General features: G+C 47.2%; 2 protein-coding genes across 2 annotated transcripts; both read right to left on the bottom strand.

Annotated features, from left to right (window-relative positions):
• Nucleotides 1-20,364: 20,364 nt before the first annotated feature.
• On the bottom strand, nucleotides 20,365-21,382 carry LOC127301933 (mavicyanin). Its single transcript, XM_051332230.2, has 2 exons — nucleotides 21,072-21,382; nucleotides 20,365-20,952 (listed from the first exon to the last, which is right to left on the bottom strand). The coding sequence occupies exons 1-2, from the start codon at nucleotides 21,232-21,234 to the stop codon at nucleotides 20,615-20,617; spliced, it is 501 nt and encodes a 166-aa protein (XP_051188190.1). The 5' UTR covers nucleotides 21,235-21,382; the 3' UTR covers nucleotides 20,365-20,614.
• A 2,042-nt stretch (nucleotides 21,383-23,424) lies between these two features.
• On the bottom strand, nucleotides 23,425-25,745 carry LOC127301932 (uncharacterized). Its single transcript, XM_051332229.2, has 6 exons — nucleotides 25,569-25,745; nucleotides 25,406-25,465; nucleotides 25,184-25,291; nucleotides 25,001-25,071; nucleotides 24,636-24,829; nucleotides 23,425-23,749 (listed from the first exon to the last, which is right to left on the bottom strand). Exons 1-6 carry the CDS (start codon nucleotides 25,739-25,741, stop codon nucleotides 23,636-23,638), a joined length of 720 nt encoding a protein of 239 aa, XP_051188189.1. The 5' UTR covers nucleotides 25,742-25,745; the 3' UTR covers nucleotides 23,425-23,635.
• Nucleotides 25,746-26,666: the final 921 nt, after the last annotated feature.

Genomic DNA, 26,666 nt, shown 5'->3' with positions numbered 1-26,666 from the left:
TTCTAATATTCATTATATAAACCCTCTTATTGTGATTGTCATCAATTACCAAAATGGGGGAGATTGTAAGGGTACATTTCCCCTATGTGTGGTTTTGGTAATTAATGACAACCCCTATGGACTAATGTTTTCATTGAGTTTATATGAAAGAATATTCCATAGGTTCTACTTGTACTCCATGTGTTGGATTCAAGTATGGATGCCATGAAGATAAAGGTATACCTTGTGTATTGGCATCAAGATCATCGGTATGAAGATATATATGTGATATGATCAAGAAGAAGAAATGAAGATGGAGTTCTTATGTGGAACTCAATATTAGCCATGCTCTATCTTATGTGAGTATGAGAAGATACAAGGTTGAGTTGGGCAAGTTCAAGATGAGCATCTTGAGTGGATCACATTCTTGAAGCTTGCCGTCCATTTGGTGATAATGGACATGTGAAGATGTGCATCAATAGAGCTCTCCCATCATGGTGTATGGGGGAGCATTTGTGAGTCTTCACGAAGCGACGATGATCAAGTGAGGCATTCCGGCTTGAGTGGAGCTTGAAGAGCTATCATCAAGATCAAGCGGGATGCGCAAGGCAAAGGTATGGCCTTGCTAGGTTTTCCTTTTACCGGTCTCAAGGTGGTTGATGGGAGACCGGATTATAGGATAGATAGCCGCACTATCAAGAGGGGCTTTCGGTTGGGTAACTTGATCGCATCATCTTAGGGAGCTCAATCATTTGCATACTTTGCATATCCCTATTGCTTCTTGGTGTTTCTCTATGTGAGGGTCTTGAGCTTGTTGCTAGCTTTACAACAAGCCCAAGTTCATCGAAAACGGAATCCACATGCATCTTCTATTGCGTTTTCGAGGTTGGGTGATTTTACCGGTTATTCATGATATAAGGTTCTACCTTATATATTCATGATAAAATCCCCTCCTATAGAGTTGTGTGTTTTCACTTTCTATTGGATAGCATTTTTTGTTATCTTCCAAACAAAATTGGTTTCATTCGAATCGGAGTTCGGGAGCATTAGTTATTAAAGAAAAAGGAAAAAGAATAAAAGAATAAAAAGAAAAGAAAAAAAGGGGGAGGGGCTGCCGGCCGAGCGGCCTGCCGGGCCAAGCGCCGGCCCACCCGGCGAAACAGGCCCGGGCGCTCGTGTCAGCCGGGCGGCATCCGGTGGGCCTCGTGGCCTGGTCCGGCCAGTGCCGGCCACGCTCGGCCCGCCGGCGCTCGGCTCGGCCCGACCGGGCACACACGGCCGGGTCTCACACCCAGGCCGCGGCCCACCCAGCTCGCCCCGCGCGCCCTTGCCTTTCCGCCGCACAGCGCGGTGCGCAGCCCCACCCGGTCGGTGGGCCAGCCCGACCGGATGCCCTGCTGGGCTCCTCAGCGCCCAGTTCGGTCGGCCGGCCTGGCAGCCGGCTGGGCACTATTCTGGCCCGTTTTTCTGCGATTTTAAGTGCTGTTTTTCCCCAACGGTTATTTTCTCTCCCCTACTATAAATAGCCTTCTTCCACCTTGAGCAAGTTTTAGTTCTTCCCATTCTCTCTCCTCCATTGTTGCATTTGAAGAACTTGCTCTCTCTCTTGTCTCCCCCCATGATTCTTGCTCATTCTTGAGGGATCTAAGAGAGGTGATCTAGATCTACACTTCCACCAATCCATTTCTCCTCTAAGTGAGGGAAACTCTTGGGATCTAGATCTTGGAGTCTTTTGTTGACTTTCCCCATTGTTCTTCCTCTCCAATCTCATCCTAGCATTTGTTGTTTGGGTGGGATTTGAGTGTGAAGGACTTGAACACCTCTAGTGTTCTTGCTTTGCACCATTGCATAGTGTTTGAGCTCTCCACCATGATTAGTTCGAGTGAGAGACCGTGAGCTTGTTACTCTTGGAGGGAGACCTCCTAGTTGGCTTGGTTGGTGCCCCGGTGATCTCTTCGTGGAAGATTGTGAAGGGGCCCGGTCTTCTCCTTTGTGGAGCTTGTGAAGTGGTTGTGGAGCTTGCCATCTCCGGAGCGGAGGAAAAGCTAACCATAAGGAAAGGGCCATTATCCTTCGTGGGTGTGGTTCGGAGAATAGGGTGAGCCTTCGTGGCGCGGGGAATCCTTCGTGGACCTCCACTCCTCCAAACATGACGTACCTTCTTGCAAAGGAAGGGAACACGGGAATACAACCTCGTCTCCGCGTGCCTCGGTTATTTCTATACCCGAGCTCTCTTTCCTTGTGATAGCCATCGTGCTTGAAGTACATATATCTTGCTATCACTTGTGCTACATATATCTTGTGCCTATATTGCTTAGCTCTAGTTGCTATTATTACACTTAGTTGAGCTTAGCATATTTAGGGTTTGTGCTTGTAAACTAAATGATAGTTTAATTCCGCATTCTTACAAGACAAATCCGCAAGAGTTTTTAATTGCCTATTCACCCCCCCCCCCCCCCTCTAGGCGACATCTCGATCTTACACATTGCGCTGGTCATTGTTCCACTGGTAATCATCCCGATGATTTCCTCCACTATTTCCTCGGAAGCTAGCCGCTACTTGGCTGGGACCGTCATAATCTGTGAAGTTGCGGAAACGTCGTCTATTTTGATTGTTATTTCTATTGCGGTCCTCCTCGGGTGACCTCTGCCATTTATTATGAACAGCATTTTCTCCGTCAGCCTAGCGATTTGCTATATCCATGAGGTCTGCTATGGTTCTTGGGTTGGATCTACCCACTTCCTCAATTAAATCTCTTCTTCGAATTCCTGCAACAAAAGCGTCGATTGCTCTTCAATCAGACACGTTCTCCGCCGAATTTTTTATGATGCTCCACCTCTGGATGTACATCCTCATTGGTTCATCCAACTTCTACCTGCAAGTTCTTAGCTGCTCTATTGATGCAGGTTTCTTGCACGTGGAACGAAAATTTCTCACGAACAAGTCCTCAAAAGTTTCCCAGCTGTCGATGGACCCTTCCGGTAGCTTCTTTAACCAGGATCTTGTAGCTCCGCTGAGGTGGACCTGAATGCTCTGCATGGCCGTTGCTCTGTTTCCGCCCATCAGTTTTACTGTTTCCAGATAATCAACTAGCCAATCCTCTGGATCTTGCAATCCGTCGAACTTTTTATAGTTGTCAGGCAACTTGAAAGTAGTGGGCGCTCGAGTTTTGCGAACCCGTCGGGTAAAGCAAGGGAGTCTGCACATGTCCTCCTCATCCACTTCTGGTGAATGTCGATGTTCTCGCGTTCTGTTTTCGCGGCTTCTCTCATCACGTGCCCTATCGATTCGGGCCTGAGTTACTGTGTTCCTCGCGTCGCCTTCTCTTGGAGGATCTCGTGCCGCCACCGCAGTGGGCCGAAGACTATTTTGTCTTGGACTATTTCTGCGTGGAGCACTTTCGGGTTGTGGTGTACTCAAGCCTGCTATCGCTGCCCCCATAACGCCGACTCCTGCCATAGCCATCTGGTACAGTGCTTCCCTAGGATCTCCTTGAGGTGGTTTAGATGCCATTATGAAGGCATGTGTCGCCATATATCCTGCTTCCGAAGTTTTTGGGATGATGTGCCCTCTCGTGTCTATCGACATAAAGGACATGTCGAGGTTTTGGATCAGGTTTTCCCGTTCATGCTCGGGCACATTTGCCAATCGTGATCTTGCTCTTGCACGGGCGTCTCTGTGACTATCTCCCGAAGTTCCTGATTGTCGACTCAGGTTGGCCCTGCGCGCACTTGACGCAGAAGCTGCAGCTCTTTTTTCATCGAGTATTTTTCTTTGTTTTTCTAGCTCTCGTCCAGCACGAGCGAGTTTATATTGATATGCTTGCAACGCCTCCAGTGTAGCCGTGGTAGTCATCTGCTCTGTACCGTTCATGGCTCTCTGAGCTCTATCCCAAGCTTCTTGCGGCAACTGTCTTTTTTCTCGCGGTGTGGCCCCGATGTATTTGTTTCATGTTCCACGCGTAAGATCTGCGGGATCGATGTATAGGTTGCACACATCATCGAAAGCCTCCGACGCTTCGTCCTCTTGGCGGCTTGCTTCCCAGATTGCGCAGATTTGGTGATATATTGTAGTTTTGTTTTCATCATCTTCAGGGTCGGTGACACCATCGTATAGATCGGCGAAGACCTCCCTAATAGAAGTAGATTTGTCGATGAAGTCGAAGTTGGTGATGCCAACGTTGTTGATGCTTTCCGAGTCACTACCCAGATCGGAATCTGTGAACGACCCGAAAGTCATGTCGCCGAACAGATCGGCGAGTTCTCCGCCGATGGCGGGCTTGGTGAAGCTTGGTGGCAAAACCTCCTCGTCACCTGACTCGATTGATGATGCTGATGATCCCGAGAAATCGGAATCGGCCGCTAACGGTCCCAAAAAAAATCGGTGCTGCGAGATGATGCGATCCTTCTTTCCCGATGAGGAAGTGGAAACTCCCGAACGTCATCTCCGTCGAATCCTCCAGATCGGCATATGCATGCAAACGGGCGGGAGGGTGAGGAACAAAACCGTCGAGATCAGGTTGGATCCGTTTTCCTCTGTCCATCGCATTGCTTGCTGTTGATGATGTTGAGGATGCCATCTAGATCACCTCCTTACAGCCTCCAATCCCCACAGACGGCGCCAATTGACAAGGTATCAACTTGTCAATGCCTACAGATTGTAGACTTAGGGTTTCGTAGAAAGTAGAGGGCAAGTAGATCTAGAAGGTTCAGCCGAAAAGGGGCTCGACTCACAAATTAGGGTGTGTGTTGACAATAGATTCGATCCTTTCTTCTCCCCTCGGCTCCCCTTTATATAGGAGGCAGAGCCGAGGGATTTCTTGTCGTACAAGTTACAAACTCTGAGAAGCCATCCGAGACTTTCCCATATTGTTACATGATTCGTGATTCCTAATACAACTCTATATTCCTTATCGAGGTTGACTGGGCTTCTGGGCCTTGAAAGCTTCGGGTCGTGGGCCTCCAGATAACCTCGGGTACCTTATTCAGCAGGCCCATTCGGCATTCCTATGTCAGCAAGTGCTATTAAAATGAATCCATGCAATGTGTTTTCTCCTTCTGTTTTAAATGGTGCAAAGCTTGATGATGTTGCAGAAGGTCATGAACGTGGTGACGCAGATGTACAGGATGTCACTGATGCAGGAATTACAGTTCCAGAATTTGATGTACCTGACGAGATCACTAGTTGGTGCAGAAATGATGATGAAGGAACACACGTTGATGTTTTAGTCATTAAAAGTCTAAGACCTGCTGAGTTCGACGAAGATCAAGTCGAATATGATGCTGATACGGATGATGATGATGAGGCTTATGTAAATGATGGCCATGTTGCTCCTTTGGGACAAGATGAATTGGATGATGACCCAAGATTCTATGTGTAGGCTGTCTCTACACTGTTTGGCTTCAATGTTTTGCCATGATCATGGACACATTTATGCGCTTGAAAGATCGTGTAACAATATAATTTGAGTTTAAATGCTCCAAAGTTTCAGTGTTTAGTATTTATGAATTTCAATGCTAAATGTACTAGTGAAATTGCGTCTTATATGAGTTCTTGATTGATTATTCAGTATTGTCACTTTTGCAACATAAGTAAATGGTAAGAGGTTCAGCTTGTGGATATACCAAATTTTAACATCATATTTATTTGTTTCTCCTGCTGACTGGTGGGACCAGAATAATTTGTTAAAAAAAATGGTGACAGAAGTGAAGATACTGGACCATATATGAACATATCTCCTAAATAAATTTCAATTATGCTCTGGTGCCAAGCCAAGGAGGTCTGTTTAAGGTTTATGGTTGCCAAAAACTTGCAAAAAATGGCTCACCGAACTGAGATACTGGACCATACATGAATTATTGTCCTAAGAAAATTGCAATATTGATAAAGGGCCACGGCCCAGGAGGCCTATTAAGCTACTCTGTGAACTTTTTCGTTGCAAAACATTTACTATTTTCGCAGCAGCAGCTGATTGTTACAGTATGGTAAACCTATTATCATACGACCCAAATTGTCGCAGTAAACAATAGTTATTGCCGCAAGACACAACTGAGGCAAAAAATCATATTTTTTTTCGTTGTAAGACCTAGCCCTAAGGCAACAGAATGGTTGCCTCGCGCAATGGAGCTTAGTTGTCGCAAAATCGCGATTGTATTCCAACCACGATACATTTTGTTGCAATAGGAGTCCTCTACCACAACAAAATGAAAATTTATCGCGACCAAAAAGAGTCGTGGAAATATGGGCGTCCTACTACCACGGCCGGAGAGTTCTTGGTAAAATTGGAATATATTCCCACGAAAAATAGACGTAGCGACAGATTTTGTGGCAATAGACCGGATTTCCTGTAGTGACCCCAACGGCGATGAGCTCTATATCCGCCGCGACGGAGGAGGCGCCTTCTACCGTGGCCGATCCTATTCACATTTGAATTTCCTGTAATATTCGCTGAACCGTCTACTTTTTCTTTGGATACGCCGAGACAATGGACGGCCATTTTGGGGTGAGCAGGCTTGAGCCTCGCCATGATGTGATGAACGAGTTGTGCTGATGGCGGCGGAACCTGTTTCATGCTGGAATTTTGCCTTGGGCCTTAGCCCATGTCCCAATACAAATTCTGAAATTCTCTTGGCCCATGTGGGAATGGCAAGGGGTGGGACTAAAGTTTAGTCCCACATTGCTAGTTGGGAGAGAGTTGGAGTGGTATATAAGGTGGGATGTTCTAGTCCTAGTAAGTGAGTGAGAAGAGAGAGAGCCCTCGCGCACTCCTCCTCCTCCGCCGCCCGCCACACCTCGCCTCGCCTCGTCACGCACGCCACGACGCGCCGCGGGTTGCGGGAATCTCGCCGAGCCGAGCTTATCTTTTTGCTGTTCGGGAAATTAATTGTGTAATCAATTATGAGTCATTAACGGACGCGTTAACGCAGCCGTTTCGTTCCAGTTTTTCTGGATCGTGTACTCGTACGTGGGCTGCGTCCCACGACCTTCCCGAACCGCACTATATAAGTGCGGACGCAAACCCTAGCATGTACGAGACACCATATGCGGCCGCCTCTTTCCAGTTCATTGCGCCGCCGCCTTCGTCTTCCTCATCCCGTCCTTCGGCGTGCACTGAGCAGCGGGATAGTAGGCCTCCGGAACCCTGCCTCTCGTAGACCTGTACGGGTGAGGGGCAATCAAGTTTTTGGGGAGCGCTCATGCGCGACTACTGGCAACACGACGTCATCCGATGACAACTTCCCGAACGACGACTTCTTCCCGGACATCAACAACCTCTTCGGCAACCTCAACATGGGCGACAACCAGGATGCTGCTGCCGCCAACATCGCTGATGCTGCGGTTGCTGCCGCCAACGCTAGACGGTACACATTTCTGTCCTCGTCGTATCAGATCTTACTGGAGTTTCTAGTACTGTTGTTTGGAGTAGATACAATAGGTTTATCTTGCCTAGATACTATATGTTCATCTACTCTGTTGATCTGCATGATTAGTTCATCTGCTGTTTATGTAGTCATGATTTATCAAGTATTGATTCAGATTAATTCATATGATAATTTGCTTATATATTCAACAATCCAAAAACCTGATTATAGGCAAATGAATTCAAGTGGCATTGCCGCTGCTACAAGGCCGCCTCCCTTTGATGGTTCGCACTATAAGAGGTGGCGCACGAGGGCAGTTCTCTGGTTTGAAAACCTGAACTGCGATAGCGCCCTTCTTGGCAAACCTGAGGGTGATCTTTCTCCTGCTCAGGAGGAAGCTTACAAGAAAGTCGATGCCATGTTTAAGGCGGCTCTCTTCAGTATTCTTGTGGACAACATTATTGACCCGTACATGACTTTTGAGCATGGTAAGGATGCGTGGGATGCACTCGAGGCCAAATTTGGGGTCTCGGATGCTGGCACTGAATTGTATGTCATGGAGCAATACTATGACTACAAGATGACTGGTGAGCGATCCGTTGTTGAGCAAGCTCATGAGATACAGTCACTTGCCAAAGAACTTGAGCAGTTTAAGTGTACCTTACCGGACAAGTTTGTGGTCGGTGGCATTATTGCCAAGCTTCCTCCTTCATGGAGGAACTTTGCTACTTCTCTGAAACATAAGAGACAAGAGTTTTCCGTTTCGGATCTCATTGGGTCTCTTCATGTGGAGGAAAAGGCGAGAGCAAAGGACACACGTGCTCGAGACTTTGAGGGAGGTTCTAGTGCCAATGTGGTACAGAAGAAAAACTTCCAATCCCACAAGTTCAAGAACAAGAATAAATCTGAAGGCAAAGGCAAGTTTGATGGCAAGAACAAGGCCTCACACTCAACCAACTTCAAGAAGAAGACTGATAAGAAGAAAGGGGCTTGCCACGTCTGTGGTGACCCTAACCATTGGGCCCCTAATTGCCCTAATCGCTATGATAAGCGTGGGAACGGCGGCAAGACCGCTAATGTTGTTATTGCTGGCGATATTGAGATGAAGGACGCTGGGTATGGTATTTCCCCTACTGTCCTTTCAGTATGTAACTCTCCTGATTGGTGGATTGATACGGGTGCCAATACACATGTATGTTCTGATGTTTCCATGTTTTCTTCTTATCAGGTCGCAAGGACTTGCTCCATGCTGATGCGAGATGGCTCACGTGCTTCTGTTCATGGTGTTGGTATGGTAAATCTGAAGTTTACTTCGGGGAAGACCATCCAGCTAAAGAATGTGCAGCACGTTCCCTCCATCAATAAAAATCTCGTCAGCGGATCGCTCTTATGTCGAGATGGTTTTAAGTTGGTTTTTGAGTCCAATAAAGTTTTAATTTCTAAGTATGGACAATTTGTTGGAAAAGGTTATGAGTGCGAAGGCTTGTTCCGCTTATCTTTATCAGACTTATGTACTCAAATTATTAATCATGTTAGCAATGATAGTGAGTCCAATATTTGGCATTCACGACTTTGTCATATTAATTTTGGGTGCATGACGCGGCTACCCAATATGAATTTAATTCTGAAATTTACTACTGTCAAGAGTTCCAAGTGTTAAGTGTGTGTGCAAGCTAAGCAACCTCGCAAGTCTCACAAGACTGCTGAGGTAAGAGATTTGTCACCGCTGGAACTCATACATTCAGATCTTTGTGAGATGAATGGCGAGTTGACAAAAGGTGGAAAAAGATACTTCATGACATTAATTGATGACTCCACTCGATATTGTTATGTGTACCTTCTGAAATCTAAAGATGAAGCTTTTAATCACTTCAAAATTTATAAAGCTGAAGCAGAAAACCAACTTGATCGAAAGATTAAACGGCTTAGGTCTGATCGTGGTGGAGAGTATTTTTCCAATGAGTTTGATTCTTTTTGTGCGGAGCATGGTATTATACTTGAGAGGACGCCTCCCTACTCACCTCAATCTAATGGGGTGGCCGAAAGAAAGAACCGTACTCTAACTGATTTGGTTAACGCCATGTTAGATATATCGGGTCTATCCAAGGTATGGTGGGGGGAGGCGATAATGACCGCATGTCATGTCCTAAACCGTGTTCCCACAAAGAACAAAACCATTACTCCATTTGAGGAATGGGAAAGGAAAAGGCTGAAACTCTCCTACTTACGTACTTGGGGTTGCTTGGCGAAAGTAAATGTGCCAATACCCAAGAAGCGCAAGCTTGGACCAAAAACCGTGGATTGTGTTTTTCTGGGATATGCATTTCATAGCATTGGCTATAGATTTTTGATAGTGAAATCTGAGGTATCCGACATGCATGTTGGTACAATTATGGAGTCGAATGATGTGACTTTCTTTGAGGACATCTTTCCCATGAAAGACATGTCTAGCTCATCAAATCAGGAGATGCCTAGTTCATCAAGTCAGGAGTTAGTTACAATTCCTGAACCTACCATTGCGATAGAACACTATGATAATCCTGTGGAGGACGACAATGAAGCTCCCAAAAGGAGCAAGAGACAGAGGACTGCAAAGTCCTTTGGTCATGATTTCATTGTGTACCTCGTGGATGATACTCCCACTTCTATTTCAGAAGCCTATGCATCTCAGGATGCTGACTACTGGAAGGAAGCTGTCCGTAGCGAGATGGATTCCATCTTAGCTAATGGAACTTGGGAGGTTACTGATCGTCCTTATGGGTGCAAACCTGTAGGATGCAAGTGGGTGTTCAAGAAAAAGCTTAGGCCCGATGGTACTATTGAAAAGTACAAGGCACGACTTGTGGCCAAGGGTTATACTCAGAAAGAAGGCGAAGACTTCTTTGATACATACTCACATGTAGCTCGACTGACCACTATTCGAGTACTACTTTCCTTGGTTGCCTCACATGGTCTTCTCGTTCATCAAATGGATGTTAAGACAACTTTCCTAAATGGAGAGCTCGATGAGGAAATTTATATGGAGCAGCCTGATGGATTTGTAGTAGATGGTCAAGAAGGAAAGGTGTGTAAGTTGTTGAAGTCTTTGTATGGTCTTAAGCAAGCACCTAAGCAGTGGCATGAGAAGTTCGAAAGAACCTTAACCGCTGAAGGCTTTGTTGTAAACGAAGCTGACAAGTGTGTATACTATCGCTATGGTGGGGGCGAGGGAGTTATCCTCTGTCTCTATGTTGATGACATATTGATATTTGGGACCAGCCTTATTGTCATTAAAGAGGTCAAAGAGTTCCTATCTCGTTGCTTTGGGATGAAGGACTTAGGAGTAGCTGATGTAATCTTAAACATCAAGCTTCTCAAGGATGACGATGGTGGGATTACATTGCTTCAATCCCACTACGTGGAAAAGATATTGAGTCACTTCGGGTATAGCGACTGCAAGTCTTCTCCAACGCCTTATAATCCTAGTGTGATAATTTGAAAGAACAAAAGAGCTGCTAGAGATCAATTGAGATATTCTCAAATCATTGGCTCGCTTATGTATTTAGCCAGCTCCACGAGGCCTGACATTTCCTTTGCTGTAAGCAAATTGGCTCAATTTGTATCAAGACCTAGAGATGTTCATTGGCGTGCTCTTGAGAGAGTGTTGCGCTATTTGAAAGGCACTGCGAGCTATGGTATTCACTACACTGGGTATCCGAGGGTACTTGAGGGTTATAGTGATTCCAATTGGATTTCTGATGCTGATGAGACTAAGGCCACGAGTGGTTATTTGTTTACACTTGGTCGTGGCACTGTTTCCTGAAAGTCTTGCAAGCGGACCATCTTAACGAGGTCAACAATGGAAGCAGAACTCACAGCACTAGACACTGCCACTATTGAAGCAGAGTGGCTTCGTTAGCTCATGATGGACTTACCTGTGGTTGAGAAACCAATACCCGCTATTCCTATGAACTGTGATAATCAAACTGTGATCGTCAAAGTAAACAGTTCTAAGGATAATATGAAGTCATCAAGGCATGTGTAACATTCCAAAAATTTCAAATCAATAAAGAGACACTTTCCCATATTTCAAATTTTGGAACTAACAAAAACTTTAAATATGTGCATAGTACAAATGCATATATGTTGTGATCTTGCCATGATGCTTGCTTGAGTGTTTACCAAAGTTGCTAAAACCCTAAACCATGAAACTTGATCAAAGAGAAACAAAAGAAAAAAAGAAAAGAAAAATCAAAATATCACCACATATGTGTTTATGGCCATTTTTGCCAAATCTTAACCTAGGCCATTTTGACTTGTGCCAATGGTTTGGAAATGTTACTAAACACTTAAGAATCACTTTTGAATCAAAGAAATGCAAAGCAAAGCAAAAGAAATAGCAAAACCCACTCACATGTGATAATGGTCATATGTGACATTTTTAACAGGATACCCACTTTGAGCCCCTGTATTAAGCAATTCTTAAACCAAACTCTCCCAACTCTTTGCACCTCATCCAAGACCTCATCAAGTGGAACAACTTTGGTAAAAACCAAAATAACAAATTCTTTTTCCATTGCTTAATATAAGCAAGCAAAGATGCAACCTCAAATCAGATTCTAGATCATACCCATTTTGGATTTCACAAAACCTTGTCCATTTTGCAAACCAACACCACCACTGTGTGCCAAACATTAGTTGATTCACACCCATGAAATATTTTGCCAAAATTCAAATTTTAGTTTCTTGCGGCCATTTCATCGAACACTTGGTGGGCAGGAACCAAATAAAACATAAACCACTATTTCAAATAGTGCTTTGGCCAAATTTTGATTTCCATTTGATCTTCCCCTGTCCCTTGGTCCCCTCCAACATCTTGCCCCACCTTGACACCCTGGACATTGCACAATATGGCATGGCCATGTCCATGCCGGCCATGAATGGCATGGCACCATGCCAACCCTAGCATCTCCCCCCTCTAGCCATGCCCACCTTGTCCCCCTGCTCCCCCTTGCTTCACTGGCCCTGCCTATACTTGCCCTTGGCCAAGGAGAGCATGACATGACCCAGAACGCAACGTGTCCGCGGCGCCCAGAACGCGCCAGAGCGTGCATGGACACGCCCTGGACACGACAGAGCCCGCGCTCGACCCGTCGCCTCCGCCCTCGCCTCGCCATCAGCGCCCGCCCTGAGCATCGCCACAGTACCAGGAACACCACGGACACCCTCTTTTCCCCAACCGCAGCCCACCGTCGACGGAGAAGGAAACGAAACCCGCCACGGCCGCGCAGACCCTCGCTTGCCCCCGACCATGTTAGGCACCGCCCAGCCATGCCATGACCACCAGGAGGACCACCAGGACACGCTGAATAGCTCCGCGTCCTCGCCCACTCCTCTCTGCACTGTAGCACCGTCGCCATGGTCGACCTGCCCGTGCCGAGCCGCCCCCTCTCACCCGCTATAAAAGGAGCGCTCCCCCGTGCTCAATCGCCACACCAATCGCCTCCCCTCCTCTCACAACCCCTCCTCGAGCATCGCCCCGCCTCAATTTAGCCCGTAGACCACCAATTGCTTACCGGAGTACCGCGGAGCCGCCGCAGAAGGAGCCGGAGCTAGGAGCCACCCCAGGAGACACCGCCGGTACCAGGAGCTTCGCCGTCGTCGACAACCTCGCCCTGCATCAACACCGACCATCACCGAACCTCCGGTGAGTCGCCAACCCCCTGGTGCTCACTGCCAGTGTGCTCGTGCTCGTCATCGACGACGATGCACGCCAGCCGTTAGATCTGATTCTAATCCAATGCTCCCCCTCATGCGTACCGTTTCCGTGTTTTAAAACCCGCTGACAGGTGGAGCCCACCCGTCAGGTGGCCTGCTCGTGCGAGACACGTATCTGGGCCAGCCCATTTTCTTTTCTCTCCCTGGCCCATTAACTTTTCCCGCCTAAGCCCACGATTTGAATTCTGTTTAATTCGTTTAAATCAAATCCAATACTGGTGCTGTTTTCAAAATTAAATAACTTCAAATCTACGAACCCAAATTGGGTGATTCCAATTTTATGTGAAAGCTTATGAAATTATCTAGCAAACCCCACTAGTCTCAAACCCTAGTTCCTTGTAGATCAAGTGCACCAAAAATAGCAAGTCAGTAACTTTTCCAAATTCAACCAATTTTATAAAATCAATCATAATTCATTTTGAGTTGATTCCAATTCTCATAATTCACATTTCAAAAACTCTAATTGTTTATGCACAAATATGATATAGTTGTTTCATATGATCATGGGCTAGATTCAAATAAGGACTATGTAGTCATTTCTAGCCCTTTTAAATTATTTTCAAATTTAGGATTTTAAATCTATGAGGTGTAGTACCTCATTTAAATCATCTTCCCAAGTAATGTGAGGTGAGGTGATGACCTTAGCTACATTGCCTCATACTTCCTTAATTGTGGATATTAAATCTTAGTATGTATAAATGAGAGGAAATTATTTTCTTAACCATAATGAAGTAAAACCCTAATGATTAAGTGGAGTGATGATTGTGATGAGGCTAGGTCATCTTGAGTGAGCCATTAGGGCTAAGTAGCCTCATTAAGTATTGATTGGTGTTTGTTGCCTCGTATCCGTTGATAGACGCTAGTACCGAAGGCTACGAGGAGGAGGAGGAGGTCTTCTACGGAGAAGAAGAAGAACACTTTGATCAGCACACCAACCAAGGCAAGCTCTACTAATGCCAAGCTACTAGTGCAAGATACCATGGGCACTAGTATTGTTGTTTAAAGATTTATTCTCCCAAGCCCAAGTTTATATCTTACAATCTTTTACTTGGTTTATCAAAGCTTATTTTTATAGTTAACTTTGGTCTGAGTTTAGATTACTAGAGCATCAAACTTAGCCTAGATAGCTAAAACTTAGTTAGCACCTCTCATGACTAGTGGCTAGTGCTAAAACTAAAGTTGACTACTCTAGGTGGGAACTGGTGATTTCAAATGAATTGAAAACCTTGGAATGATGAGTCATTCTATTGAAAGTTTTGAAGGTGAATATGACCACTGAATGACAAGGTGATTTTGACAAAAACTGATGGTTGGGTTCGGATGCGATACCATTTCCAACTTTAGAGTACCCCCACAATACCTGATAATGGGTAAGGCTTTAGCTGGAAATTTATGTACTGTAGTATGGGTTCCCTCTGAACAAGCATTATAGAGGTTATGCTGAGGTTGCCTCCGTTGAAAATAAAATGACGTGAAAAAGAGATGAATGTCCTACCCAAGCCCTCTGCAGTTCCTAGGATGGCAGTTTGCCATCACTAGGAGGCCAAGCTCATAGGGGAGGTGCCTATACTAGGGTATATAATTGAAAAGTTAATGGTTGATGATCCGCATACTGAGTTATGATTATTCAGGGTTACCCCTGACGGATGTAATCAAATGTTGTGGCACAAGTGTACAACCTCTGCAGAGTGTTAAACTATTCGAATAGCCGCGTCCGCGGTCATGGACGGTTGGATGGCCATACTGTTCCGTTGTCAGATGTTTTTTTTCTAAAAATTGAAAGGTGACTGGAAATTTGAATTTGACTTAATCACAACAGAGTTGTGGGAATGACACTAATGTTCCCACTTGGGTAAGTCTAGGTAAAATAAAGAGTCTTATCTAGTAAGTGCTTATGAAGTAAAACTAGCTTGATGCAAATGAACCTAGAGCTTAGAACCAACTTAGAGCTATGAGTACTTCTATTAGTATAGTTTGCGAGTACTTTAAAAGTACTCATGGCTGTGTCCCTGGCTATTCAAATGGCCAGACTATGAAGAGGAGAACCAGTACCCGGAAGGTGGACAGCAGGACGTCTACGATAACTAGGACTACCTCCTGACGTCAAGCGTTGCCTGTGGAACAAATGAACCACTACTACGTATTTTCCGCTGTGTGTTATGTATTTGATCTCTAGATCACTTGTTGTAATGAGACTGGATCATGTGATCCTTTGTTGTAAGACTATTCTGGATTGTAATGAATGATGCTCTGTGATATCGACTGTTATGTCTCGCAAAAACAATATTCCTGGGATTGCGATGAACAGCATAATAGGCATCTGGAATTAAAAATCCGGGTGTTGACAGCATGTGAAGAGGAGATTGAAATCTGTCAGGAAAATGAGAAACTCTGGAGTTATTGCGTTGGATTATATCCAAACGTCTAGAAACTTGGCAGATCCCTTCACAAAGGGTCTATCACGAAATGTGATAGAGAATGCATCGAGGGAGATGGGCTTGAGACCCACACTATGAGTTGCCTACAGTGGTAACCCACTCTATGTGATCGGAGATCCCGTGAATTAGAGCTGGGAGACAAGCTGTTAGTCAGCTGGGAGGAGAGTATCCCTATACTGAATTTACCCTCTCCGTGAAGATGCAATACTCTCCTGATCTGCATGGCAGGTTGATATTTATCTTAATGTGTTCTAAGTGGCTTATTCAAGCAAAGATGTTGTCCTGCAGAACATCTTCTGAAGAACACACCTATGTGAGTCTGATTGTTAAACGTTGCAATCTATGAGAGTTGGGTGCTCTCTAATAAACATATGAAAGGCCTTGGAGTATGACGTATAAGCTCCACACCGCGAGGAAGCCTCGCGGCAGCCTTGTATCGGTCTAGGCTTTGTGTGAAGCTAGTTCGCAGAAAACTTGTAATTCAAGGCGTAGTCCACTATTCAAGTTGCAAACTAGTGTAACCTGAAGTTCTTAGTGGAAGTTCAACTTAACACTCTCCACCGTGCACCGGTATATAAAACAATGATTCTGGAATAATGGTATTAGATGTGCCAATGAGACTTTGTGGGGGATTACTGGAATTTTGCCTTGGGCCTTAGCCCATGTCCCAATACAAATTCTGAAATTCTCTTGGCCCATGTGGGAATGGCAAGGGGTGGGACTAAAGTTTAGTCCCACATTGCTAGTTGGGAGAGAGTTGAAGTGGTATATAAGGTGGGATGTTCTAGTCCTAGTAAGTGAGTGAGAAGAGAGAGAGCCCTCGCGCACTCCTCCTCCTCCGCTGCCCGCCTCGCCTCGCCTCGCCACGCCACGACGCGGGTTGCGGGAATCTCAAGATTGACTGGGCTTCTGGGCCTTGAAAGCTTCGGGTCGTGGGCCTCCAGATAACCTCGGGTACCTTATTCGGCAGTCCCATTCGGCATGCCTATGCCAGCAAGTGCTATTAAAATGAATCCACGCAATGTGTTTTCTCCTTCTGTTTTAAATGGTGCAAAGCTTGATGATGTTGCAGAAGGTCATGAACGTGGTGACGCAGATGTGCAGGATGTCACTGATGCAGGAATTACAGTTCCAGAATTTGATGTACCTGACGAGATCACTAGTTGGTGCAGAAATGATGATGAAAGAACACACGTTGATGTTTCAGTCATTAAAAGTCTAAGACCTGCTGAGTTCGATGAACATCAAGTCGAATATGATGCTGATACGGATGATGATGAGGCTTACGTAAATGATGGCCATGTTGCTCCTTTGGGACAAGATGAATTGGATGATGACCCAAGATTCTTTGTGTAGGCTGTCTCTACACTGTTTGGCTTCAATGTTTTGCCATGATCATGGACATATTTATGCGCTTGAAAGATCGTGTAACAATATAATTTGAGTTTAAATGCTCCAAAGTTTCAGTGTTTAGTATTTATGAATTTCAATGCTAAATGTACTAGTGAAATTGCGTCTTATATGAGTTCTTGATTGATTATTCTTGCAACATAAGTAAATGGTAGAATAATTTGTTAAAAAAAAACGGTGACAGAAGTGAAGATACTGGACCATATATGAACATATCTCCTAAATAAATTTCAATTATGCTCTGGTGCCAAGCCTAGGAGGTCTGTTTAAGGTTTATGGTTGCAAAAAATTTGCAAAAAAAACGGCTCACCGAACTGAGATACTGGACCATACATGAATTATTGTCCTAAGAAAATTGCAATATTGATAAAGGGCCATGACCGAGGAGGCCTGTTAAGCTACTCTGTGAACTTTTTCGTTGCAAAACATTTACTATTTTCGCAGCAGCAGCTGATTGTTACAGTATGGTAAACCTATTATCATACGACCCAAATTGTCGCAGTAAACAATAGTTATTGCCGCAAGACACAACTGAGGCAAAAAAATCATATTTTTTTTCGTTGTAAGACCTAGCCCTAAGGCAACAGAATGGTTACCTCGCGCAATGGAGCTTAGTTGTCGCAAAATCGCGATTGTATTCCAACCACGATACATTTTGTTGCAATAGGAGTCATCTACCGCAACAAAATGAAAATTTATCGCGACCAAAAAGAGTCGTGGAAATATGGGTGTCCTACTACCACGACCGGAGAGTTCTTGGTAAAATTGGAATATATTCCCACGAAAAATAGACGTAGCGACAGATTTTGTGGCAATAGACCGGATTTCCTGTAGTGACCCCAACGACGATGAGCTCTATATCCGCCGCGACGGAGGAGGCGCCTTCTACCGCGGCCGATCCTATTCACATTTGAATTTCCTGTAATATTCGCTGAACCGTCTGCTTTTTCTTTGGATACGCCGAGACAATGGACGGCCATTTTGGGGTGAGCAGGCTTGAGCCTCGCCATGATGTGATGAACGAGTTGTGCTGATGGCGGCGGAACCTGTTTCATGCTGGAATTTTGCCTTGGGCCTTAGCCCATGTCCCAATACAAATTCTGAAATTCTCCTGGCCCATGTGGGAATGGCAAGGGGTGGGACTAAAGTTTAGTCCCACATTGCTAGTTGGGAGAGAGTTGGAGTGGTATATAAGGTGGGATGTTCTAGTCCTAGTAAGTGAGTGAGAAGAGAGAGAGCCCTCGCGCACTCCTCCTCCGCCGCCCGCCTCGCCTCGCCAGGACGAGCCGCGCCGCGCCGCGCCGCGGGTTGCGGGAATCTCGCCGAGCCGAGCTTATCTTTTTGCTATTCGGGAAATTAATTGTGTAATCAATTATGAGTCATTAACGGACGCGCTAACGCAGCCGTTTCGTTCCGGTTTTTCTGGATCGTGGGCTGCGTCACACGACCTTCCCGAACCGCACTATATAAGCGCGGACGCAAACCCTAGCCTGTACGAGACACCATATGCGACCGCCTCTTTCCAGTTCATTGCGCCGCCGCCTTCGTCTTCCTCATCCCGTCCTTCGGCGTGCACCGAGCGGTGGGACAGTAGGCCTCCGGAACCCTGCCTCTCGTAACCGCACTATAGAAGCGCGGACGCAAACCCTAGCCTGTACGAGACACCATATGCGACCGCCTCTTTCCAGTTCATTGCGCCGCCGCCTTCGTCTTCCTCATCCCGTCCTTCGGCGTGCACCGAGCGGCGGGACAGTAGGCCTCCGGAACCCTGCCTCTCGTAGACCTGTACGGGTGAGGGGCAATCAGGTTTTTGGGGAGCGCTCACGCACGACTACTGGCAACACGACGTCGTCCGACGATGACTTCCCGAACGACGACTTCTTCCCGGACATCAACAACCTCTTCGGCAACCTCAACATGGGCGACAACCAGGATGCTGCTGCCGCCAACATCGCTGCTGCTGCGGTTGCTGCCGCCAACGCTGGACGGTACACGTTTATGTCCTCTTCGTATCAGATCTTACTGGAGTTTCTAGTACTGCTGTTTGGAGTAGATGCAATAGGTTTATCTTGCCTAGATACTATATGTTCATCTACTCTGTTGATCTGCATGATTAGTTCATCTGCTGTTTATGTAATCATGATTTATCAAGTATTGATTCGGATTAATTCATATGATAATTTGCTTATATATTCAACAATTCACATGCGGCAAACGGCTTGCGTCGAACGCTGAATGGGGGCGGCATGAGATGCTAGCAGACACCCAAAACTCCAAAAGCACGTATCCAGGCCACCCCAAAGCATATTTGGAGATTGAAAACGAACGCACAGACCAGAGATACGCTAAATAGAACTGCATATTTAAAAAAGATTGAGGCTGAAGATAAAAATGCATTGCATCAATAGTTCATACATAATATTAGCTACGATCATACAAAAGCTACTCGAATTGGGCTACTCTTCGAGCTAATTCTCATCGCCACGGCAACCTACTACAAGAATTTGGCTCCGGCATGCTCATCAGAGTCCTGTGCCATGCCAGCGGCGCGTCGACGGCCTCCTCGCCGTCGCTGCCGAGGTCAACGAAGATCTTCCCCTGCTCCTCCGCGACCAGCCGCCACTCCTCCTCCTTGTCCACTTCATGGTGGCTCGTCTACGAGACGAGCCCGATGACGGGGTCGAGGTGGCGCTCGTCGACGAAGTCGCCAGGCGCGAGGCCAGCTTCCTCGCCGAGCTTCGGGAGGAGCCGCTCGAGCTTTTCGTTGTCGAGGTAGTCACAGGGCGCGAACACAGGCGCCGACGTGTCCTCGGGCTCCATCTTCACCACCAATGCCGTTGACGGCGGCTGGCGGGAGCTCGAGGACGACGAAGCGGCGGCGGAAGAGGAGGAGCCACGGCAGCGGTACGCAGCGGACTCACGCTTCGAGAACGCAGGCGGCGGGGCGACGTCATACCCGCTGAAGCGGTACGATCCCCAGATCCGCGTCGGAGCGGACCTTTTCCGCCTCCGTCTTCTCACCGGCTCGCTGGCTCGAGCTCTCGCCGCACTGGAGACCGTTTCTGCCGCGGCCAATCTGGCCGCCCCCGCGACCGAACACCATGGCTCGCAGGCGGGAGGAGGGGAGGCGGAGGAGCTGTTGGATCTACGCGCGCGTCGCCGATTGCTCGCTGGTGGGAAGAGGATTTCTCGTCGGCGGGAGGCGGGGAGGAGGTGGAGCGGATGGGGTTTGGCCCCCATCGGCCTCTCCGACCGCCATATATACAGGCTGTTTGGGGTTTTGGGCTGCGGCCTGGATTCATTTTACTGGCCTAAAAAACGCCCCAAATCCGTATATCAGTTCAAACTTGCGTTTGCACTTTGCAGGTCGATATGCGGTGTCTACTGGAGATGCTCTAATACTTCTTTTTATTACAAACTGTAAAGAAAATATCCTTGAAAAAATTGTCACAAAACGCACAATGCATGCCCACGCACGGCGACACACCAACTGCTCACAGAGAGTACATCAAAGAGTAACATGAACTGCACGTACGGTGAGGAATGTCGCACCAGAAAACGTAGTAGTAGAAGAAATAAGCTCAACCTGAGAAACAAGATCGACGGCCAATAACAACCCGCACTGCCTCTTCCCCGACACGATGCACCCCGAAGACCGACGTCCGTCGATCAGAACAGCGCGACCTTGATCAGAGCCCCCGCCGCCGCGGCGACGACGGCGCCCATGGCCGGAACCTGCAGGACGGCGCCGGACGGGGTGATGCTGCCTCCTCCCGAGGACGATCCCGAGCCGGACGAGCCGCCCCCGCCGACGGTGACGGCGACCTTCATGCCGCCGGCGCAGTGGCCGGGGATGTTGCAGATGTAGTAGTGCGTGCCGGGGGTGTTGAGCGTGACGGTGGTCGCGCCGCTGTCGTCGTTGGCCAGCGCGTTGCTCCCGGAGCAGGACGAGTAGTCGCTCTGGCTCACCTCTGTCACCGTGTGCGCCTTGCTCGTGTAGGTGAACACTGCAAGAGAACAATTTTCCCAAAAGGTTCACGTTACTTTTTTCCAGCACGTACACCCGGTGAGCATACTAGCTAGTAGTGCTGACGCCATGAAGCTGAAGCGGATCGAGCTCGCTCACCTAGTTTGTCGCCGACGGCGAACGACTTGCCGCTGGTCCAGCCGGAGTAGTCAACGCCGATCACCCAGCCCTTCCCGTCGCCGACGGTGTACGACGTGGCCGCAGCCAGTGCGGCACAGCTCGCCACGAGCAGCGTGACGAGGGCGACAGACGAGGACGCCATCGGCAGGCGATCTTTGCCTTGGGATAGTTTGGACGACCAAAGGAGCGACAGAGAGAGGATAGTGCAGGAAGGGAGACAGGGATATATGGCGATGAATGTACCAAACTCGTACTGTCGATGTAACAGTGGTGCACACCTCACCGGAGGTTGGAAGGTCTATTTATACACATCCGATTCGCACGTCCGCTCACAAAATTTCCGGGTGATAAAGTTTGAAAAAAGAACTACTTAGCACATGCAAATTTCCTTTTTCCTGATTTGATTTCTCATCGACAATATGCTTTCCGCGTAGCTGCAGTGTGTGAAGGGAATGGAACCGCAATGCCTTGAGTGCGACTCAAAGCTGCGCCGGCCGGCCGGGGGCTTAGCTGGTTGGCATCTCTGCGCAGTATTGTTAGCGCCGCTCGCGCATTGCCGACCTCACGCATATGATATGTTTGCCTCTCAGTGATCGTCGGAACATATGAGTTTTCTTCGAGCTTTTGGACAAACAATTCAGGGGATCAAGACTTCGAGGGCATTGAAAACGTAAAAGGAGCCGAGAGTTTGTTAGCTTTTGAACAAACAATATGGTGAGTGGCTGGCCAGGGAATTGATGCCAAAGTGTATTGTGAACATAGTCATGGGTTGTTAGCAAGCTAGTTCCCCTTCGACTCAAAGAAAAACAAAACAAAAAAGAAAGCTAGTTCCCCTGCTCTTTGCTCAATCATTTTCGCACAGGTGCATGATGATGTGCTTTGTGCAAGAAACGAACGGACGGAGGCAGCTTGGGTGCTGTTTCACCTAATCCATTGACCTGAACGTGCTAGCTTCACCTAACACGCACAACTGCCCAGCGAGCGCAAGAACATGAACTGTCACCGGGTCACGTACGTACGATTCAGTTTCAGACTCGTCTCAAACAAGGTACAGTACATCACAACCTGTTCATGTGGGTACAGTCATACGTCTTCAATCTTCAGATGTACGTTCATCCTCAAAAAAAATCTTCAGATGTACTGCCGTAGACTCTTTTAGAAGTTTTTCGATAAAGAGAATATATTAATATCAAAAGATAGCAATTACATCAAGCCTCTGCAGCAACAATGGCAGTACGGATGCACACAACCAAAAAAAAAACTAAGAAACAAAAGTCCCGCTATAGCAACCTAGGCTTAGCAACAACAATACAACCACCACCGAGACAACACCTGAAATACAGAATTTTCAAAAGTGATGCCTCCAAGAAGGAAACGGTGCACCAGCGCCGTCGTTACCCGACCAAAGATCTCAGGTTTTCGCCCTGAAGATAGTCCCCGCTCTCAAAACAATGCCTCCAACAAGGTCATTGCCATGCACAACCAGTTAAGGCCAGACCTTAGATTTTCACCCTGAAAAGTTAGGACTCTGAACTTCACCTGTGCTGCCACCCCCACTTCCATACCACAGCAGCGGATCCCGGGACACCAACCAAGTCCCTCAACAACGCGGAGATTTGAACCTCCCTTAGCTAGTCCTCCGCTCCGCCTTCACGTTATTCCCTTCATCTGACTGCATCATGGACCAAAATGTCTCTTGATGCCAATACAGACCAGAGCTTTGTGCCGCTCCCTTCAGAACCAATCGGTCGGAATAAAAGCATGGGTTCGCACGACCGAATACCACTGTTACATTTGTCGGCGGCGCCTTCCGGAACTCAACACTCCTGCTAGATTGAGAAGAGCAAACCTCAGGTCAGTCTTCATCTTCGCCCAAGAAAGACCCTAGGATCGCCGCCTTTATTCAGGTCTGGCCCCCACGCCGACGAACATCCCAGGCTGGCCACAGTTGCCGCCGGAGACACCAAGCACAGATCGTGTTGTCCGAAGACACCGCACACGCCCTGGGCACCGCCGCAGCCGAACGCCAGCCCTCCACCGGCGACATCAGCCGTCACCGGCTTCCATGTCTCTCCACCTCGCCGCCGGTACGCGGTGACAGATCGAAAGACCCACCACCATCCGCAAGCTAACCATCTCCAGCGAAGAAGAGGGCCGCCTCCACCGTCGAACCCAAGGATGTTGCCCTGGGTGACCTCGTGCCGCGGGAGAAGCCCAAGATTTGGGGGTGCGGGAGGGAGGGGAGGTGGTTTCGTACCGACAACGTTCTGACTAGAGCGGAGTAGTAGCCAGTAGGCACTTAACTGCAGAATGTCCTGGGTGGAGCACGATGTACGCAGATACATATCCATTCTTCAGATATGGTGTTCTTATTAGGGTCCAGGATGCTTCAGATTCGAGCACCCAGCAGCCAGCACATTTACAATGTCTTGCTATAACCATGGTGTACATCTAGTTCATAGGGCAGAACGAACATATTTACACGTTGGCATTCAGAACGAAGGAAACAATACAAACAACAATATTTACAACAGGGAACAATCTCATTCCTGTGCATCTGATCCCGCGTCGGACGCTGTGGTTGGCTTGAAGTCCTTCTCGAGTTCTTCGATGACAGGCTCCACTGCCGCGTCGATCTGGTCGCTGATCGTTTCAATCTGCAACAGCGTGCAGGTCAGCTACGATGTTTTATAATCAAAGTTAACTAGATGGGGTAGAACTGAAACAGGCTTTGTTAACAGGATGAAAGTGAACTGTACGTATTCATCTAGATTCTAGAATCAAGATACAACGTGTGCTGCACATTTACTTTTAGCAGGAAGCCGACAGTGAATTAGAGATTGGGCTACCAAAACTGTGTTTAGAGAGAACCCAAAGAAGCAGTCTATTTTCACTGCCAAGCTACCACATGCTTTCCCTCATCTGAAAGTCTTCTGATACTATCCTTCCAAGAAGCAGCAAAAACCGCAGAAGTAACATGGAATCTTCCTAGGCCTAGGGTCCTTACAAGCATCCAATAGTAGTATGGATTGGTCAGGGAAATAATGCTCTTGCGTATGTTATTCCTAGGAGTGGCTTTCACTAACATCCAATGAGAAAGCACGAGTAATAACGATTACGTTCACACATTCACTTGTTTATTATGCTTAACATTTTACATATATACAGAATAAACAAGTATTAAACCCAGGACTAGTCTGAATTGGTCAGAAAATTGCTCTTGCCTATGTTATTCCTAGGAGTAACTCACACTAAATGCAATTGAGAAAGCATAGATAATTACGATTGTGTTCACACAAGCACTTGTTTATTATCCACAAGTTTACATGAATGCAATATAAGCATGAATCAAATCAAGGAGTAGTCTGAATTGGTCAGAAAATTGCTCTTGCATATGTTATTCCTAGGAGCAACTCTCAATAAACACGGTTGAGAAAGCATAGATAAATAAAATTGTGTTCACACAAGTACTTGTTTACTATCCTTAACACGTAAGCAAGAATTATCACCAAGTAGGAACAAGAATAAGTCATCTGGACGAACCTTCTTAATGAAGACTTCAACCTTCTGTGCATCCTTATCCACTACCTCAGCAATGTACTCAATCTCCTCGGCCACCTTGTGCAGGGATCCATCCTCTGGTAGGGAACTAGCCACATTAGCAGCTAGCTTCTCTGTCACCTCGGCAGCATGCTCCAAAACCTCCAAAGCAGTTTCCACGTTTTGTATCACCTGGTCTAACATCAGAACCCGAATTTTTTCAGCAAGAACTTTATTCCCAAATGTCAATAACGAAAAAACTACTCATGAGCTAAGGGGCTGTGCAGGTGCAACTGGTTAATTTAGGCGTTGTTTGCAACATTAGTGATTGTACAGTACAATCACTAATGTGGTACTGGTGTCTGTACCTTCAATCTGCCTGGCCCTCTTGTAGAATGGCACGGCCGTGTAGACCACGCCTCCAAGCACCATCTGCACCCTGAGAAGAGAACATCAGACACGAGATGATCAGTAGCATTTCATCTCACACGAACCCTAGAGATTACAGAGTTACACTATGTTGTTACTGCAATAATTCGGTAAATCCCTACCAGATAGGCAACATCGGCAGCGGTGTGAAGCCGAGGCGTCGGCGGCCCGCGGCGGCAGCGGCGGCCGTATCCGCCGGAACTACATCTGATTCCCCGAGAAAAACCCACCTGCCCACCGAGACCAAAACCATCTTAGTACGTAACACAAATCCACTAGTTGAGCCCTCGAGAAACAGTCAAACGCTGCAAAATAACCACAGTAGCTGCTCGGAGGAGACGTACCCGGAGTCGATGTCGCTCTGATCCGCAGCAGAGCCGTCGAAAGCAGGCGTCTCGCTCGCCCTGCAACGGAGGACATCTCAGAAATCAGAAAAGGGTCAACGGATTCCATCCATCCGCAAATCAGCCTTGAACTGAGACGAATCAGAGAGAAAATCTGCCGTACTGTGGTTCTTCCTGCGCGGCGGGCAGGGTGGTGGCGGCGGCGGTAGGCTGCAAGGCGAGCGTCGCCATGGAGGGATCGATTCGAAGAGTAGAAGTGTAGTTTGGGCGAAGGGGAGGAAAGGAACCAGGGGTCGAATCGATTAGCTCAATGGAGTAGCTGCTGTGGTTAATCATGTGAGGGGCCGAGTCCGCATTAAATTGCTAGCGTGGGACCGGCGGTGGATTAGGAAAACTAATCCTATCTGCAAACGTGCATGGTACCGTGGCCCGACGCGCCGACGTGGCGTGCCTCAGGCCACCGGATTTGAAACCTAGTATGGGCTGGCCCGTCGGCCCGTTTGCATGCCACAGTGAACGCAGATCACGACGCCGACAGCTACACGACAGGTCCAGCCCGTACGAGGCAAACTTGGGCCTTCCTCTGAGCCCAGCCCGAGTTCAGATTTACGTAACGTTAAGCTCGGCGTGTTCTAAATTGGGATCATATGGCGCGAAAAATTCAGAACCATGAATGAGCTGTATCTCTACTACTATAATGTAGCAGTTTTGAATTTGAATCTAAACTCTTCCCCGTTTCCCGCCAAAACAACTCTAAAGCAATTCTAGCCCTTGATCTGTGAAACAAATCAATCTCTTCCGTTCATCAAGTATTGTTGTGCATAATCCAACGGTCGCTCTGTGCTGGATTCGCTTCTCCATAGGCGCGCCAAATTTTCTATCTAGAGGCTCGAGCCTGCACGTGCGACTATCCGGGAAGCTGGCCGAAATTTCTAGAGAAACAATCAGACTTGAAACGTGCACATGAGACCTTCAATGCGAAACCCACCACGACCATGACTTGTTCAAAAAAAAAAAAAACCACGACCATGAAGTGCGATGGCCAGGCAGGTCCTCTCTTCTCTCAGGATCTTTTGCGGCCAATTACATCCACAATTGCGTTGTGTCCAATACCTGGTAATGTTCGCACCTCTCCAATTCTGTAACGAAGGTTTCTTTAGAGTTTAGACCATTAAATAATTATTAAACAGAATCATTTTCTTTAGCGGAACGGAATTGACACACTTCTAGGTGCTATATAAATAAGAAACATACTACATGG

Source organism: Lolium perenne, chromosome 5 (genome assembly GCF_019359855.2).
Source record: "Lolium perenne isolate Kyuss_39 chromosome 5, Kyuss_2.0, whole genome shotgun sequence".
NCBI lineage: Eukaryota > Viridiplantae > Streptophyta > Magnoliopsida > Poales > Poaceae > Lolium > Lolium perenne.
The sequence above is the reverse complement of the archived record's forward strand: the minus strand, read 5'-3'. Positions and strand labels throughout refer to the sequence as shown.